We start from the raw sequence: 18362 nt of genomic DNA on the forward strand, positions 1-18362 counted from the left end.
TGATTAACACCAATCTTCAAACAGTTATTTTTACTGATCATTCATATATTTATTATACTTGATGTTGCCAAAAGCCTCAAATCCTACACCATGTCTAATCACAGTTTTCGCATATCGATGTTGATTACAAGCCCAAGGACAACATTGAAAAAGTTACAGAAATGCTCATTGTGAGGTAATATGAGCCAGTAATCTCATTTACGTATGTAGAAGCCTGGGATCGGTGACCCATTTGTAAGAACGCTAACTCTCAATGAACCTACGAACATTTTTGCGTTTGGATCAAGAGCGGCAATCCCAGCGCCATTTTTCAAATGCAACCATCTTCGTCATACTAAAGCTTCTCGGTGAGGTGCATCTCAGTGTGACAGATGAGCTCAAAAATATTCACATGCTAGTTCAAAGTTGTGTGTCGAAATATGAGGATCCTGAGTGGATCGTGTAGCTTTATAAGACGAAACGTGGACGACAGGGGTGGCTCCACTTCTACCCATTCTATCCGCTAAAGTGTTCTCGGTACTTGCAAGCTCTCTGTGTACTATGGTTTCGCAGCCTGTTTGAAGCCACGACCAACTTCATCAATTTCTGCTTGTTCTAATCAATCGAGGACCTACCCCACTGCTTCGACGACCATCTAGTAAGTGGCCAGCAACTTAGGATTCGCACACGGGGAGATTCATAGAACTGCATCTGCTCAGGATGAGTACATGCTTTGCAGGTCCAGCCTCTAGCTGGAACCGTGTCTCCATCTTCAAGGCGCTGCATCAAGGCGTGGGTTCTTCCAATTCGAGTTCGCAGAGAAGGGTTGTGTGTAATGCCAAGCTGAATGCCAATCTAGAGAGCTCTACTGGTAAGAGAGCTTGCCGGGTTTGCTAAGAGAAGTTCTTGTGTTGTAATTTGTGGGCAATTTGGTGGCCGTGAAGTTGGTAACCTTTGAGGTGAAGTGGCCAGAGATTTTCTTTTCTTTTTCTTTGGGGATTTTGTTCTCACTCAAAGTTGCATTGCTTGAGGTTGCAAGCCATGGCGGGCAGAGACGCGAGTTTAGTGTATTCTTTGTGGATGAGGAACGCACTTCTTGGGAGTATTAACATTGTTAGAATTAGTTAATTTTTTTTAGAGCTTTTGGCTGTGAACACTGCTATGTTCTGAGCCATGATGAAATTTTACATGAGCAGAAATCATGAGGTTGGGTAGGAGCGATCTTCAGGTTTCAAAGTTAGGCATCGGGACTTTGCAATGGGGCGATCCTGGTAGCGGATTTGGCTCCACGTTTGGCGAAGCCGAAATCGCAAGTGCCTTTGATGAGTTAATCGCAGGGGGCATAAACTTTTTCGATACCGCCGAGGTATACTTTCAAATGCAGTGTAAGCCAAAATTGAACAGATTGGAAATTTGGTCCTCAGTGGTAGTCACAATGAGATTGCCCATTTATAGGCATTATAAACATTTCGATGCAGGTTTATGGTTATCAGAACATTAAGTCAGGATCATCCTCGGAGCAACTTTTGGGGAAATTTCTGAGGGACATGAAAAATCAACAAGATGTACCACCAGTCGTGGCTACTAAATTTTTCACCATTCCTTGGACAAACTTTCTTGTTGGTGAGCAATTTCAAATCTGACCTAAATCTTCAAACGCTGAACGTTATTAACTTTTCATTCAAGGTGCTTGAAGAACTGACTGAAGGGTCACAAGCATGATCAGTACATTGCAGTGTATGCAAGTCTTCAGATATAGAGAACGATTGAAGTGACGTTGCAGAATGTGAATTCAGGAGGGGGGTTCAGGTTGGGTCGGAAGTCCTTACTAGCCGCTCTGCGAGAGAGCTTGAAGAGAATTGGGAAGGCGAAAGTTGACCTCTATCAGGTATAGAAAGCTTTTCAATCAGTTGAGTTGGTGGGTATCCTAACTTTGCTGTCGTAATTGAGGTGCGCTGATTTTCCTGCTCAATTATGAACATGTAGATACACTTTCCGTTTCCTACTTTCAGCAATGCTGCCCTCATGGAGAGTTTGAAGGAAGCTGTGGAGGAAGGCCTCACTCGAGCAGTTGGTGTTTCAAACTTCTCCAAGGAACAGGTGAGCAGTTGGAGAAGCCAAACCAATGGAGATTAATTACCGATGTGCACAGCAGGGGTCTTGGCGTTTGAGGCCTCCCCGGAATGCAAATTGATTGAGAACAATGCAAACTATCTAAATTTGGTGCCTTAAAACCCTGCTGATAGTTAGCTAGAGAGGGTGGGTAAGTTGTTAAGCCTGTAGTTTTTTTGTTCGAAATTTATTAATTCTTCGATGTCTCATAGATGGAGGAGGCAGATGACGTGCTCTCTCGGTACGGTATACCTTTGGCGTCAAACCAAGTCCGATACAGGTATCGCTTGCTGAAAGGGCACAAGTGACTGGTGCACAATCTAGCTACCTGACTACAGATTTATTTTCCGGAACACTTCTAGGAAGAGTTGACAATTTACTTCGATTTTGTACTCTATTCGAGAGCTCCTTGCTGTGAACTATGTTGTGCACTGGAAAACAGTGAATGTCTAGGAGATGAATGACTGTTAGGAAGACCTTCATTTAAACTCCTGACTTTTCTTTCAATTTCAATTTTCTATACTTCTGGAGTTCAGTCTGATCAGCCGAGATGTGGAGGAGAATGGTCTTTTGAAGGCGTGTAAGGTAATTAAACATAATCTTCTCTTAAATTCAGCGGGTTTAAGTTTTTCTTGGAGCATCATATACAAGGATTCTATGATTATGTCATCGAAACTATGAAATAAGTATCACCACAAGTATGCTACCCCGAGTATTTTGTCCTGGGCCACCGGTGTGTTGATGTAGATTGGAATGTGGAAGGTCAGGATCGAAAGATACAACTCATTGCTTACTCTCCGCTTGCTTCTGGGCTGCTAACGGATAAAGCTTTGACCCGCACTGATGCCAAAGCCACCAATGTATGTATACTCACTATATTCCGTGTCAAATTGGTTTTTTAATGGATGGTATTATTTTCATTTAAATTTTTTAATACTATGATGTTTGGGCTCTTAAATAGATGAAGCGTTACTTAGTTTTTTGACACGTGGGAATGTCCAGATTCAACCCCTTTTAAAGCTGATGCAGTCAATTGGTGCAGAGCACGGTGACAAGTCCGTAACTCAAGTATGGCAACCTAGACTTGCCGTTTGATTATGATATGCTGTAGAATCTATAAAAAAATTGACTTGAATGCTCTTTAGTCATGAGTCTCTACTAAATGTCGATCTATTGGCAGGTAGCTTTAAATTATCTTATGTGTAAAGGAGCCCTTCCAATTGCAGGGTGTGTATCTTCAGTGCCCTATTTATTTTCTGTCTCTTAGTTCAGTAGCTATTATTCATCTTAAATCTCACACTTACGCCCTAAGGTGTACAACTGAAACGCTTTGATATTCAATTACGCTAAACATAAATTGGTCCCATGTTTGTGCATTTTGCTCTCGCAAACATGCATGGTGGATTCATGACGTCCTTCATTCTTCCCCCCAGAATCTGTAATGAATTGGTTAAACGATCACAACCAATTAGTTATGTGCTTATCAGTGTGGTTACAGATTATTCGTGCCTTGAGTTTATCACTGAAGGTGTTTTGCAAAATCAGGTGCAAGAACGCACAACAGGCAAAGGCGCATTGTGAAGTACTCAAATTTAAGCTCACAGATGGCCAAGGTAAAAAAAACTCTGGATGATGTCCCTTTCTTACTTAAGGGTTTAGTGTTGCTATGACTCTACAAAGATTTCCGTTTAGCTTGGGGTTCATTCTTTTCGTGCCCATTAAATCCTAGACATTTTTTTGGACTGGATCCCTTTTTATGTGCAGTGGCTTCACTACAAGACAAGGCGAAGACACTGAAGCTCTAGAATCCTGTTTTCACATCAGGCAGCACAAAAGCCTATTTTGTAAAGACACACTCCACCTCAGCTGAAAAGGTTTTTGTGGGGATGTTGTGGGGAGTCAGAAGACCCAACAATGTGTTCACAGCTTGAATAATACCAAGTGTTTTTGTATCATCATCATATCTTACACACCGCAGTTTTGGTGCAAGTGGAGTTTGTTGGGAATTTTAATGCAATCAAGCACAAACTGTGTTGATGGACTGTCTACAAATGATGGGAAAATATATCTCTTTCACATTAATATGTACAAAAAAATTATATTTAACAAAAATCATGTTCCTTGACTTACTAGCTCAAATAGCTTGGATTTGCTTTGGCATGTTCTCATACAATCTTCTACATTCCTTTGGTGTAATGGAAGCCCAACATTCCTCAATAAGCTTCTTCAATTCTAAAATTCTTTGTTGGAGCACTTTGATATTCATTAACATTCCTCAATAAGCTTCTCCAATTCTAAAATTCTTTGTTGGAGCACTTTGATATTTATTGAGATAGCATTTTAGTTCCTATCAAAAGATCCTCAATTGGATTTAGATTAGAAGATTGTATAGGCTACTTTAGAACATTAAACTTATGTAATCTCCACCATTGGCATATACTTTTTGTTGTATGTTTGGAATCATTATCATGCTAAAAAATCAAATGGGAAGGATCAAGATTACAAGCCATCACATTATATAATCAATATCTTTGCAAGATTTTCTTGTATTGATAGTGAACTATTCTTCCTTCAACTCTACAAATGATGCCAAGAACTTAGAATATTATACAACCTCACACCTTCATCAAACCACCAACAAACTTTACTGTTTGTTGAAATTGTATTAAATTGCAAGATTGTCTATCACAATTCCAATACCAATTGTGACCATCTAAGCAAAATTACTTTACCTTTGTCTCATCAAAGAAAATAATATGCTTCCAGTCACAAATGGTCCAATGTTTATAGCATCTAGGAAATTTTTATTTTATTATAGTTGACTCAATTTTTCTATCAACTATACATATGATAAATTAGTTGAAGCAAAAAAATTATAGATATAAATACTACTGAAAATATTTGAAATAATTATAATAAATCAAAGTTTTGGTTTTTATGATGGATATGGTTAAATGATATGTAAAATTAATTTTTTTAATTTTTAAAATAGTCTTTTTTTAAAAACCAAAGACTTAATTAAAGTTTTAGATCTATTAAAATATTTTTAATATATCATAATATATATTATATAAGAGTTACTATAAATAATATAAAAGATATAAATATTTATAGATATATTTAATATGTCACTATAAAAGATATAATAATTAATGTATTTATATATTTATTTATTTAATTTAATAAGGTCTTTTATATTATCTATTATGTCTATTCAAATTTTATTTATCTTATACTAATATTTTTAATTTAACATAAAATAAAAAAATAAATTATTTTAATTTTTTAATTTTTATTACATTTATAAAAATATTAGTATATTTGGTCAAAAAAATATTTTTGTATTCTATATATATATTTATATTTATATACGTATAAACTACATTATATATTTATATACGTATAAACTATATTATATATTTATATATGTATAAACTATATTATATATTTATATATGTATAAACTATATTATATATTTATATATGTATAAACTATATTATATATTTATATATGTATAAACTATATTATATATTTATATATGTATAAACTATATTATATATTTATATATGTATAAACTATATTATATATTTATATATGTATAAACTATATTATATATTTATATATGTATAAACTATATTATATATTTATATATGTATAAACTATATTATATATTTATATATGTATAAACTATATTATATATTTATATATGTATAAACTATATTATATATTTATATATGTATAAACTATATTATATATTTATATATGTATAAACTATATTATATATTTATATATATATATATATATATATATATATATAAACTATATTAAAAGTACATAGTTAAAATATAAGTTCAATAAAAATAAACATAAATTAGTTTATTACATAGATATATAGAATTAAAAAATTAAATGTTAAATATATTAATAAATATTTATACTTATTTCTTTTCAAAAAATAAAATAGAAAATAAATTTAACAAATTTGTTTATAACAATATAATCATAGACATACATTGTTTGAGAAAGGTCAAATATGTCTTTTAAAAAAAGGCACACTTATTATTATTTCTAAAAATATTTATAACATTAAATAATAAAAAATATTTTTATTGTACAATTTATTTACATACATGCATACAAATACACAACTATTTAAAACAAAGATTAATCCTGTTTTGTAATTTTAAAATTTATTAAATACAAATTTATACATAAAATCAAAATCAATATATTCAAGTTAATAAGAAATGAGTTTCTACTTTATAATCACAAGCTATAGGTTCACAAGAACTCTAAGATGATTTAGACGATGTTAATAAAAAAAAAAGCCCTCTCTATGCTTAATATTCTATCCATTCATTGTACATAGGAAATGAATGCTTAAATTATTTAAACAAATAGATTGTGTGAATGTTACATATTATTTTTCAAATAATATTAAGAATAAAAAAATAAATGAATATTTAAAAAATATTTGATATTTAAGTTACAATTAATAAATAAATAATATACTTAGGATGTTGTTAATGTCACTAAAGTTTTTGCTACTACCACCACAACTTGCCATCCACTACATACTATCACAACTTTTGCTAATATCTCTACAAATTTCTCTAAATTTGTATTGTACTCTACAATGAACTAAATGGAACACTAAAATACACATCTATTAAAAAAAAAGTGCACTTTACATAACACTTCTAATCCACACCATAGTAGATAAAGTGCACATTCTATATGGATGCATATTTTAGTATTTTATAAAGTATATTTTGGCGTGCAAAGTAAGTTCACGGCAACTTGTGGTGGCATTTGCAAAAATTGTGATGGCATGTGGTGAATGACAAGTTCTGGTGGCATTAGAAACACTCTTTAAATATATAATAAAACTAAAATAAAATCTTCATGTGAAATAAAACTATTGAACAACATGAATCACAAAATAGTAAAAATTTCAATGAGATAAAAACAATCATGATTTGTATGATCACTTTTTCTAGTAAGCACATTATGTAAGAAACTCAAGGAAATGTAATTAAAGTATGAAAACTACTAACAAAAGAAGAGGCGTTATGTTTCTAGCAGGGAACATGATACGGATGCCTTTGTGAAGATGGATGAATGGAATATTGAAGTCATCCGAACCCAATCTTAGTGGATTACACCAATTTGCTCTGCTTTTTCAATGTCGCCAGTTGTTGCAGAGTTTCAAGCTTCTCCATCGCCATCGCCAGCACCTTAACCTCAAGCGCTTCCCACGCACCGTCGAACTGTAGCCCCAGAAGACGCCAGAGAGCGATGGCGGTCTCCACCATGGTGCGCTCTTCTGCGATGTTGCGCAACAGCATCGCGGATGCGCCAGCATCGCCTCTTGGAGCCTTTGAAAGGAGGCCCAGCTGGGTGGCATCGCACCACAGACGGGGCGTGATTTTTGGAGAGGCGAGCGAGGAGTCGTTCCTAGGACAGAGCGTGAGGCTTGCGCACTCTAGGAGCACGGGTTCTGTGAAGAGAGCCGGGAGGTGGATCGTTGAAGCCGCCGCGACTTTTGATACGCAGACTAAAGTCGCGCGCGTGCGCATTGGCACTCGCGGAAGGTTAGTTTCTCCTGGATTTCTGGAACATTTGAGGTATACTGGTTCCTAGTGAATTTTCGGAATTTTTATTGTCACGTTATTCAGAGGAATGGGCGGACACTCCATGCTGATTATCGGAGTTTAGACAACTTGAAGTGAATTTAAATGCAATGAGAGCATAATTACCAAGTATTTTTTAAAAGAAAAATGGACTAAATTTAATTACGTGACATGCTGACATTAGAAAACGCAGCTGAGAAATTAGAACTTGTCTGTAGTGTAAAATTGCAGTGACTCAAAAGAATGTGGTCAGCAGATACTCTAAGGTTTGAAAGTTTTGAAAATGGAGGGAATCCATTATTAAGAGTTTTCTCGATTTTCGAGAGAAAATTGATCTTGTCACTATTCTACCAGACAGAGGTATAGCTTTGGGAAGTGGATGGCACTGGAGTGAAGGAATTGGGGTCTTGGTGGAGAGGGTGTAGAGGTTGAGGGATACGGAAGATTTTGTGGAAGATTTATTCAAGGTACCTCTGCGTGCCTTCTGCAAGTGTTATTTTTAATAGTGCAAGCCGTAACATGAAGTGGACAGCCCTTTGGCACTGGCACAGGCGTATCAGACTCGCGACAAGCTGAAGGCAGCTCATCCAGGATTGGCGGAGGAAGGAGCACTTGAGATCATCATTATTAAAACCACTGGAGACAAGATACTGAGCCAACCGCTGGCAGATATTGGTGGCAAGGGATTGTTTACGAAGGAGATTGATGATGCGCTATTGAACGGTGATATTGATATCGCAGTTCATTCCATGAAGGATGTACCCACCTATCTTCCGGAGGGCACGATCCTTCCCTGCAACCTCCCTCGTGAAGATGTCCGTGACGCTTTCATTTGTCCAAATTACTCTTCACTGGCAGAACTGCCCGAGGGCAGTGTAGTGGGAAGTGCATCCTTGCGGAGACAGTCCCAGATTCTTCACAAGTATCCTCATCTTAAGGTATCTCAGTTCCCTTCCGGAATTAAAACTCTTATTTTTACCTCGTCTTGAGAGTCTATTGTATCAATTGACCCAATACCGACATACTTTGTGGGATAAATGGATACTACAAAATTTTGCCACTTCAGAAATACTTTGCAACTATATAGTAGGACGGTTCATGTCTCCAAATACAATCGAGGTTACTAATGACTAATGCCCGGCAGATAGATTTTGCGGAATTTGTCTCCTAACTATTGTGTGTAAATTATCATGAAACTTTTTATGGTCCCAGGTAGAGAACTTTAGAGGGAATGTACAAACTCGCCTGCGTAAGTTAAGTGAAGGAACAGTGCAAGCCACACTCCTGGCCCTGGCTGGCCTTAAGCGCTTGGACATGACGGAGCATATTACAGCTATCCTTGCAACTGACGATATGCTACCTGCAATTGCTCAAGGTGCCATTGGTATTGCTTGTCGAACTGGTGATTCTAAGATGGTGAGTTGAATAGAGTAGAGAAATTCGCAGCTGTATCAGATGAGATTATTTATTGGTTAATCTCGTGCTTTTAGTCCAAGTCCAATAGCAAGGGATTCTGTGTGTGTATGTAACCATCATATCCCGCGTGGATTAATGGTTAGTCGTCATCGCCAGGTGCAACGGTGCTTCTGAAATTGTGTAGCTTCATCCGGCTCCGGATATTCATCCAATGCGCTCAATTGTTTAGGAGGAGTATCTTGCGTCACTGAATCATGAGGGCACAAGACTCGCAATCTCGTGCGAAAGGGCATTTTTAGCCAAGCTGGACGGCTCATGTCGCACACCAATTGCTGGTTTAGCTGAACGTACGGAGGATGGGTGTTCGTTTCGGGGACTGGTTGCAACTACTGATGGCAAGCAAGGTGTGTCGGAAATCCTGTTGCTTCAATTTATAGCAATATAGCAATTTATAGACCAGTAGCGTTTTTCGCATGCTACTTTCGCGCCTGAACATTACTATGTCTCCCTTTGTTCTCTTGCTTGGATCATATACGAGACTGACTCTCTTCTTGTTTTCAAATCTGGCGTCGTGTTATTGTACACTATTATGAAGTCATTACCGTGTCGGAATGTGTACCAAAACGGATAAGTCCCCAACACCTAGCTTCTTCAGTCATGGCATCTAACTCTCTTTCTGTTGTATCAGTTTTGGAAACTTCACGAAAGGGCTCATTTTCATATGACGATATGATCGCCCTGGCGCAAGATGCCGGAGCAGAGCTCATCTCAAGAGCTGGCCCAGATTTTTTCAAGTGGTAGACTTACTTCGAAGGAGGCAAACTGGTCTGAGCTGGTGGAAAGCGTCAGTACCGCAGAATTGAAAGACATGAATAGTGAACGTAGTCATGAAAATTCAGGTTCCATAAAGAAAAGGGGTGACAGTTATCCGCGGATGTAGTATTCATATTCGGTTCATGGAGACCGGGGTCTCAGTGAGTGATGCCTAATGACGTTTCAATGGAACTGAAGTTATCTGTTAGCATTTTAGAGTGTAACAACGGCTGTTCCTACAAGTGTCACGTAGGAAAAATAATGCTGAATCAGCATATTTGGATTCTCCTCTTTTGTACCAGCAATAGAACATGTGTACTTCAGCAGCCGATTCACAGCTTTTGTAATCTCCCGGAGCAATCCAGGCTTGAATAGAGCTCGAATTTTCTGCTACTAAAACCACTCGTCTAAGCTGAGAAATTTGCCCCACTGGAGTGGCAACGCGGATGTGAGGATACTACTGTGCACCAAATTCAATTCCTCACAACCTACCTTCTAATCGCGGGACGAACTGGGGATACATAGTTAGCCTCATACTCAGATACACCTCCTTTTTCCATCTTCTGCTGGCGAGGCGGGTGGCCTCTGCAAGGGCCGCATCAAAGGTCTCTTTCGAGCTACCGTGAACGGCGTCGACAATGTCTAGATCCTTGGCTTTAGTTGCGGTAAGTTTAGTACCTTTCAAGACGGTCTCAACGAACGCGCGTGGGTTCAATTTGCACCGAATGAGACTCATGACTCGTGGAGGGATGGGAATACTGATGTCCATCTCACTCATGTACACGAATCCCTTGTCTTGGCGCATGTGACGGTGATCGTGAGCTAACGCAAGGATCAAACCTCCGGCAGCGGCGTGCCCGCATATGGCAGCTACAGTGGGAACATTCACCAGCATGAAAGCGCTGAGAAGCCTGAAGTAGGCTTTCGACTGCGATTGCATGCGGGCGCTGACACTGCCGGGAGCTTGATTCACCCACGCGAGGTCCAAGCCATTAGAGAAATACTTGCCATCGTTGGTTGTCAGAAGCGCCGACGCATCCGACTCATTCACGATTGCGAGGTTCCTGATAATTTCGTCACAGAGTGCTGGGTTCAAGCGATGCTCGTCCAAATCGCCCGTAAACCGCAGAATGTAGACATCTCCGACTCTCTCCAAGCTGCACATGGCTGGTCCACTGCCAGGATCATCCCACAAAAACCGTGTGTCATCATCGAACATACCTTGGGATTCGACAACGAAATACCCATTACAGCATAGCAACCTATAGAGCGAAGTCCACGGAAGAAGATTGGCACTCACCAGCAGCATCGAATCCGAAAACCAGCAGCTTTCGAACGCTCCACCAAAAACCCCAACTGCTCCGGAGAGAGAATTTGCAGGAGCCCCAACTCTAGCCAAGCTTCTAACAATTTGGCCTAGATTAAGATTCAGCGGTGGCACAGGAATTGCAACGGTGTCAATGGAGGCGGCTCACCTACCCTAGAGTTGCGTAACGCGTGAGGGAGAGGGGGGTTAGGTGTGTGTGTGTGTTGTGTTTTTTGGAGCTTTTTCTCTCAACATGTGTTTTTTGTGGAACCATGTTGAGTTTAGGTTTTTAGTGGTCTTTTATTTACAGATGGTGGTACTGGTCATGAGCGATACCTTGACCAAAATGTACTTGGGCAGATGTTTTGTAGTGTTATGTTGTTGTTATTGTTCTTTTTGTTCTTTTGCAGTAAGGAGATTATTGTCTTTGGTTGTGACATACAACGGTATCAACTTATTTGCAGGTGTTGTAAGAAATTATGTTGTAAGTTACGGCAGTTGGAGTTGAGTATATCACAATCAGAAGTAGTGTGATAGGGTGATGAGAAAATGCAATGGTATTGAGTTTTGTTATCTGAGGACTAAAAATGAAGCAAAATCATTCTGGTCGTGAACTTGAATTCAGACCTTGTAGTATATTAAGGTCATGTACTTTCTATTCTTTTTTCAATAAAATGGGTTATTTCTTTTTTCAGCAACTTCGTCAAAATATCCACAATTTTTTTCTTTCTTAAAAGAGTGTTTATAACATCACATCTACTTGTTTCAATTTTTTGTGATGTGTAATTATGTTGTTAAATTACAAAGCATTTAGATTTTCACAAGATAGGTTAATTAATGTGAAAGTTTGACCTTTGATGCAAATTAGCTATAATTGCAACTGAGTGATTTTAAAAAGCCTTGCTCAACTGTTATTTTTGCACTTCTTGACGAGATTACAGTTATTATTTGTTTCTCTAAAGTCAAAAATATTTGGCCCCTTATCAATTTAAAAATCTAGTGTGATTGAGAAAATTTTAACTTTTCAATTCTTTAAATTTGTACATTTGCATCCAAATTTAATGTTATTTGAATTTTAATGGTGTATAATTTTATGTTTTATAATTTCATTCACACAATTTAATATTTGATTGGTTTCTTGCAAGTGTCATGTTTTGATTTGTGTATGCATTTGCTTAATAATCCAACAACAAAAGATACATTAGATTGTCAGCCTAATTCATAAATAATCATTCTAAATAATAGTTGGTATTATTTAGAGTTGATTAAAGAAATATCATTATTTATTACAATTTTTAGAGTTTTTGTTATTTATGATATAATACTCAAAATAAAATCATGCATTTTGAATACTCAATTAATATTTGTTGAATGTCTTTGCATTGAATCCTAAAGAATTTCAATTATATGATATCAAAGTACAAAAATATTAAAACCAAGTTAGTCATTGTGATTTTCTTTTTGTTATATTATATTTTATTTAAATTTTTATGATACTAAAGAATCCATAGTCAACTAGTATATATATATATATATAAGTTTTAAAATGTCATTATATTTAGGATTATCATTAGTATTTATTTTTTATTTTTTGTGCTATCACAATAAAGAATTTATTGAACTATTTTCTTTTGATTATTTAGAAACTCATTGTATTAATATATGACTTTGATTTTAGAGATCATTTTTTTGGTCTTTTTTGTCATACTTAATTATTATTGATATTCATAATTTTATTCTTTAAAAAAAAAAAATTAAAACATTCTAATGATTGTAAGACAATTTTTGCATATGTTTATAAAGTGTTGTAGAAGAGCATATAAATTAGATTATTAGTACACATTTGGTCAAACTAAATACAATAACTTTCTCTTAATGCAATAATCAATTGTAGTTTTTTCAATACTTGATTCTTATAGGAAATATTATTGTTTCTCTTTCATTTTTTAATTATTAAATAATAATAAAAAATAATCAGAACATTAATTTTTTATTAAAGGAAAATATTCAAACCATTTACCTAAATCTTAAATCAACTCACCTTATTCCCATGATTCAATCTTTGTGACTAAAAAAACTTGTGAATTCAATAGACAATGAAAGAGATGAAGCCAAGATCCTCAGAGAAAAAAATGAATTGAGGTCTCTCTTACACTGCCTTAGGATAGCTCTAATTATAAAGCACTCTTGGATACTTAATTCCAATACTTATATTGTAGGGGCACATCCTCACCCAATACCATCTATCTCCTCTCCCTCCTCTCCTTCCTTCCTTCCTTATGCCTAAAACATGGTTGCTACATCTTCAAATTTGCCAAGAAATCAAGGTAGAATCATGTAAATGAATTTGTAGGTTTTTCTATTCTCAAATTAGTGAAGTAGTTGTAAAGATTGAATCATAGGAGTAAGGTGGATCAATTTAAGATTTAGGTGGATCAATTTATGAGTTGAATCAATTAATTTAATATTTGATTTAAATGTGATAAGAATTTTTGAAGTAACTTAAGAGTAAGTAATGAAAATACAAAACTACTAACAATTATATCCAACAAGCACCTTGTGATTTCTTTATTAAATATAAAAATAAACGCCATATATGTACTTTTGGAATAATAATTAATAATTTTTTAAAAATTATGTTTTATTTTACTAAATTTTCAAATTTGGCTTATAAATCTAACTTAATTTATTAGTATTTTTTATTTATATGTTATTACATTTGATTTACTTGGTTTTTAGACATGAATAACTTTAAATAGGCCACATCTTGGATTTTCTATTGCAAATAGTATTTTGTTAGACACAATACAAAATTTATTATTTTTTTGTCTATTGTCTATAATATGCATATTAGATTACATTTTTTTTGCTTTTCTTAAAAACCTAAGATTAAAGAGTTTTGCAACCAATTCTTGTTGTCACATGATATGGCATTGGGTGCCAAACCTTGTCAAATGTATGTAATTTAGTTTAGTTTAGTTAGTGGTTTTTCATCCATTGATGGTTTTTTTGTTAGTTGATTTGTTCATGTCAATTAGGATTTGAGTACTTGAGAAAAATCATTGACTAGACATCCTTGTCAAGTCAAATTTAGTGAGTGATTTTAACAGTGAGAGAACTTATTGTCAGGGTTTGCCTTAGCTATGGTGTTTTAGCCATTTTAGTAAAGCTTTAGATTTTCTCTTATTTCCACACTTGCATCCCCCCTTTGTGGCGTGAGATAACTTGACTTAGTTTGGTATAGGTTTCTAGTCTTTCACTTCACAAGAATCTCTCTGCTTCAAATTGTGTATAGCAAGTTAGAATGGAGTAGATTAAAAAAAATAAAAAATAAATCCGGTTTTAGACTGAAACAGTGCACAGGGTCGTGGCGTCGGGCAGTACAAAGATAGTGTAAATAGCAAGTCACGTCGCCAGACAGAGCCCATCGGGGCAGGTTACGGTGCGGGAGCTCGTTGGCACAGAAGAGGCGCGGTTGCTGGAGCTTGTTGAGGGTCGCGGCAGGAGAATGAGCTGCGGCGGTGTGGAGTGCTAGTGGGGCACCGGGCTGCGGTTATTTCTTTTTATTGTGTTGGGTGTTGTACAAGGTGTGGTGCGGGACAAGGCACTGTCCGCACGGCGTCCAATTTTTTTTGTGCGCTACAATTGCGATGCGACGCAGAAGGGCCTCTGGCGAGATTAGAACTTGTTTCCGTTGCTTGGTGCCTCGCAATATTGACATGGTTTCATTTGCACGAGATATGTTGCTCGCTGTCGTCTGGATTATTGTGTGACGATAGGATACTGAACAAGGTGTAAGGTCAATAACACCCGTAGTCATAGGACCATAACGATGATAGAGCCACGGTGAAAGGATTCTACGGTAAATACACCTTGCGCGGTTATAGGCACAATATTTAAATAAAAAATATAAATATAAATATAAATAAACACATCATCCAGAATTCTTAAGTGTTAAGTTTGGAAGCTCACTCCAAGGGCATATGGAGTCCAAATTTGATTATTTTTGAGTCAATTTTATGTGGAAGAGGCCCAAGAAGTCTATTGGCATGTTTGGAGTGAGTTCAATTTTTAGAGGTCATTTGGAGCATTGAAGTGGCATTTACTAAATATTGATTGCTTTCTAAATGAGTTTTTGATTTTCTCTCACTTCTCCACATTTCTTTTTATTGCAATTATCTTTTATTATCACAAGTTTTGTGATTTGTGACCATCAATTGCATGCGAGTGCTTATTGCTTTAATTTACTTTTGACTTTTGCTTATGTATTGTTAGAGATGAAGATCTAATATAGATTTTTGAATTTTGTTTTTAGTACCTTCTCCTAGTTGCAAGTATTATTTCCAAAGGTTTTCCGTATTATCCCATTTTATATTTGTACTAGTTTGTGCTGATAGACATACTGTAGGGATGAGGTTGGATTGATGGTTAGCAAAATCCTTTTGTTTGTGGATATGTTAGACCTATAGTAATCTAGAGGTGATTGCCAGTGAACTGCAAAGCTCGGTGGTTTTGTAGGCACAGGTTGCCCTTTTTGCCTTTAGATAGTTGCATGTATCCAAGTAGTTCCTTTTATGGTGCATACTAAGTGTCAATATTATTGATCTCCTTCACTAGATTATTTGGATAGTCACCACACTAAAAACTTCAAGCCAAGAGTGGATACTAATGAGACTTTTCAACGTGTTGCAATACTGGATACCACTCAAAGGCATTGGGTTCTAAAGGTGGACACATTTTATGAGATGGAAAGCGATCCTTATAACATGGTGAAGAATAGATTCTCAAGAAGAGTTGGAGGCATTTCTTTGTCAGATTGGAAATTCAAATTTTAAACATAATTCAAGGAGAAGCATCAAAGATCTTCCACTTTTAATGAGTGGTATACCTTTGAGCTTTTAACACAATACTTGGAGCATGAGACACTCCAAACTTATGAAAAATAGAGTAAGGAATACTTACTTGAGTTGCGTAAAGTGGAGTATTATTAAGAGACATGCATAGAACTTATTTCATTTCTTAAAGATGTTGTTTCAAGCTTTTTACTTATGGTGAAAGAAGAAGATCCAATCCAAATAAAAGTTAGTATATCTTTGAAAGATATCAAAGGAAAAGGAGTAGCTACTTCCTTAAGTAGTACTCTAATTATTTTGTCTTGCATGGTTTAAGCAATAAAGGTAGTTTTATCTGCAATAAAAGAACCACCATCATTTGAACCTCTCCAAATATTTATTGAGCAATTAAAGTACAAGTATGGAGGTTTTAGACATGATCAAATACAATGCATTGAAGACTTTTATTATGAAAAAGAAGATACTCTATGTACAATGTATACTCGTTGTCACGAACATATACATTTATTCCAATAGTTACTTATATAATTAGGTAGAAATAGATAAATATAGATTAATTTCATAAAGTTTTTTAGAGAAGCTTCATAGATGTGGTTTTGACTTTAGATGAGTTTGTAGATTAGAAACTTAGCCAACAAGTTAACCACATATTCATATCTTGTAGAACAAGTTAACTCCGTATAGTAGCTTGTGGAACAAGCTAACTATGTGGCACATATTTGGATAATTTGCCTTGCAAGTTAAAACATGTAGCTAACAAAGTCAACATATGTTTTAGGTCCTATAGAATATCGCCATATAGTTCTTAGTTAGAGAGTATATATGAATACAAGAGTGAAGCCTTCTTCACTCTCGTCAACGTCTTTTTAGTCTTTAATCTTGTTTCAAGACTTTCCAATCTTCTTTTTTATGGCAATAGTAATTCTAGTTCAATATTATATCATCTTTGAATGACTTTCTAGTTACTTTCAATGACACAAGAGTATATTGAGGATTTTTTTTCTTTGAAATTCATGTCCTTGATAATTTGACAAGAGTGCTAACCTATTATTTTTATCTTGTTTTAGAAGTAAATGGATTACCCCACTTCTATTGTTATATTTTCAAGGTTGCTGGCTATCTACCTTTAAACAAAAAATCCTATTTTCTAACACTGATCTTTTTCTTAAAGAGAGTGGATTACTCCTCTTTGTAGAAATTTTTATTAGAGGTTACAGATTACCTTCCTTTAATATAACTTTTTGAATTTGTTTGAATTGTCTATGGAAAAAAAAGATTATGGATGCTACTTTCAATAAAAGTAAAAATAGATTTGTAACTATTGCAAATCTTCATGAACTTGTCAATACTCTAAAAGTAAAAATCTCATGTATTTCCAATGCAAATCATGGAGGTACTATGCCTATGCCTATGCCTATGAAAGAAGTTTAGAGTCTACAAGAAGAAATTGTGTAGTTGAAAGAAGCAAGTAAATCAACTTTACAACCAAATCTAGGGAGTTTTACTTCTACAAGTATGACGGGGAAAAGAATTAGTATGTCTGAGAAGTTTGATAGAACAAGATCAAAAAATAGAAGATTTTTGTAATAAGTCAAGTTTTATCTAAGGTTGCATCCTTTCCAATACCTCAATGGATTTTCTCCAAATATATTGTTTTTTTTCTAAATACCTTAATATTTGGAGAAAGATTAAACTCTTATCTTTACAAAAAGAATCATGGTTAACCACTATATATGGTGTTGAGGTATTGGAAAGGATGCAACCTTAGATAAAACTTGACTTATTACAAAAATCTTCTATTTTTTGATCTTGTTCTAAGGTTGCATCCTTTCCAATACCTCAATGGATTTGGTTGAAGAGGAACAAATCAAATAATGACGGCAACTCCTAAGTTTTTAGAAACTTATTTATCAAGGCCAAAACTAATGCAAATTGATACGATACATTTTAAATCCCTCACAAAGTATAAAAAGAGTTGACAATGTCAAGAAGACTTATGCTTATATTGTAGAAATGCAAGGCATATTATTCAACATTATCTTAAGAAGTAACACAATTATAAAATAGAAGCACAATTACCATAGAAGACAATGTATCAGAAAACTAATTGCTCCAACTACAATAGGGACCATGCGGCTGGAATCATGTGCAACATCTAGTAAAGGTCATATTCTCTCTTCAGATCCCTCATCTTGTTTTATAATTGAAGTGAGTTTAGGACTAAAAAATCACTACGTCTTAGCCTTATTG

General features: G+C 35.4%; 3 protein-coding genes across 4 annotated transcripts; 2 read left to right on the forward strand and 1 right to left on the reverse strand.

The window, feature by feature from the left end:
- The first annotated feature begins 546 nt into the window (after window positions 1-546).
- On the forward strand, window positions 547-4046 carry LOC112292578 (putative oxidoreductase At1g06690, chloroplastic). Of its 2 annotated transcripts, XM_024541191.3 has the most exons (12): window positions 547-850; window positions 1176-1345; window positions 1458-1602; window positions 1776-1867; window positions 1966-2079; window positions 2304-2371; window positions 2628-2676; window positions 2859-2951; window positions 3094-3159; window positions 3272-3318; window positions 3637-3704; window positions 3856-4046. In XM_024541191.3, exons 1-12 carry the CDS (start codon window positions 700-702, stop codon window positions 3894-3896), a joined length of 1104 nt encoding a protein of 367 aa, XP_024396959.1. In that variant the 5' UTR covers window positions 547-699; the 3' UTR covers window positions 3897-4046. The 2 variants fall into 2 exon arrangements, with proteins under 2 accessions (XP_024396959.1, XP_024396961.1); XM_024541193.3 differs by lacking the exon at window positions 3272-3318.
- A 3267-nt stretch (window positions 4047-7313) lies between these two features.
- On the forward strand, window positions 7314-10352 carry LOC112292703 (porphobilinogen deaminase, chloroplastic). The gene is made up of 5 exons (XM_024541453.3): window positions 7314-7685; window positions 8257-8662; window positions 8937-9140; window positions 9370-9544; window positions 9829-10352. Exons 1-5 carry the CDS (start codon window positions 7390-7392, stop codon window positions 9939-9941), a joined length of 1194 nt encoding a protein of 397 aa, XP_024397221.1. The 5' UTR covers window positions 7314-7389; the 3' UTR covers window positions 9942-10352.
- Window positions 10204-11476, reverse strand: LOC112292705 (enoyl-CoA delta isomerase 3). The gene is made up of 2 exons (XM_024541454.2): window positions 11254-11476; window positions 10204-11128 (listed from the first exon to the last, which is right to left on the reverse strand). The coding sequence occupies exon 2, from the start codon at window positions 11116-11118 to the stop codon at window positions 10435-10437; it is 684 nt and encodes a 227-aa protein (XP_024397222.1). The 5' UTR covers window positions 11119-11128; window positions 11254-11476; the 3' UTR covers window positions 10204-10434.
- Window positions 11477-18362: the final 6886 nt, after the last annotated feature.

The sequence above is a fragment of the Physcomitrium patens genome, chromosome 15 (genome assembly GCF_059467195.1).
Source record: "Physcomitrium patens ecotype Gransden chromosome 15, ASM5946719v1, whole genome shotgun sequence".
NCBI lineage: Eukaryota > Viridiplantae > Streptophyta > Bryopsida > Funariales > Funariaceae > Physcomitrium > Physcomitrium patens.

What these genes read in the sequence shown, in the direction of transcription:
- LOC112292578 (XM_024541191.3), top strand. Translation starts at nt 700, where the DNA reads ATGAGTACATGCTTTGCAGGTCCAGCCTCTAGCTGGAACCGTGTCTCC. An exon ending in CAATCTAGAGAGCTCTACTG is followed by an intron (nt 851 to 1,175) that starts GTAAGAGAGCTT and finishes TTACATGAGCAG; the next exon opens with AAATCATGAGGTTGGGTAGG. An exon ending in GTCTTTTGAAGGCGTGTAAG is followed by an intron (nt 2,677 to 2,858) that starts GTAATTAAACAT and finishes GTGGAAGGTCAG; the next exon opens with GATCGAAAGATACAACTCAT.
- LOC112292703 (XM_024541453.3), top strand. Translation starts at nt 7,390, where the DNA reads ATGGCGGTCTCCACCATGGTGCGCTCTTCTGCGATGTTGCGCAACAGC. An exon ending in CGCATTGGCACTCGCGGAAG is followed by an intron (nt 7,686 to 8,256) that starts GTTAGTTTCTCC and finishes TGAAGTGGACAG; the next exon opens with CCCTTTGGCACTGGCACAGG. An exon ending in GAACTGGTGATTCTAAGATG is followed by an intron (nt 9,141 to 9,369) that starts GTGAGTTGAATA and finishes TCAATTGTTTAG; the next exon opens with GAGGAGTATCTTGCGTCACT.
- LOC112292705 (XM_024541454.2), bottom strand. Translation starts at nt 11,118, where the DNA reads ATGTGCAGCTTGGAGAGAGTCGGAGATGTCTACATTCTGCGGTTTACG.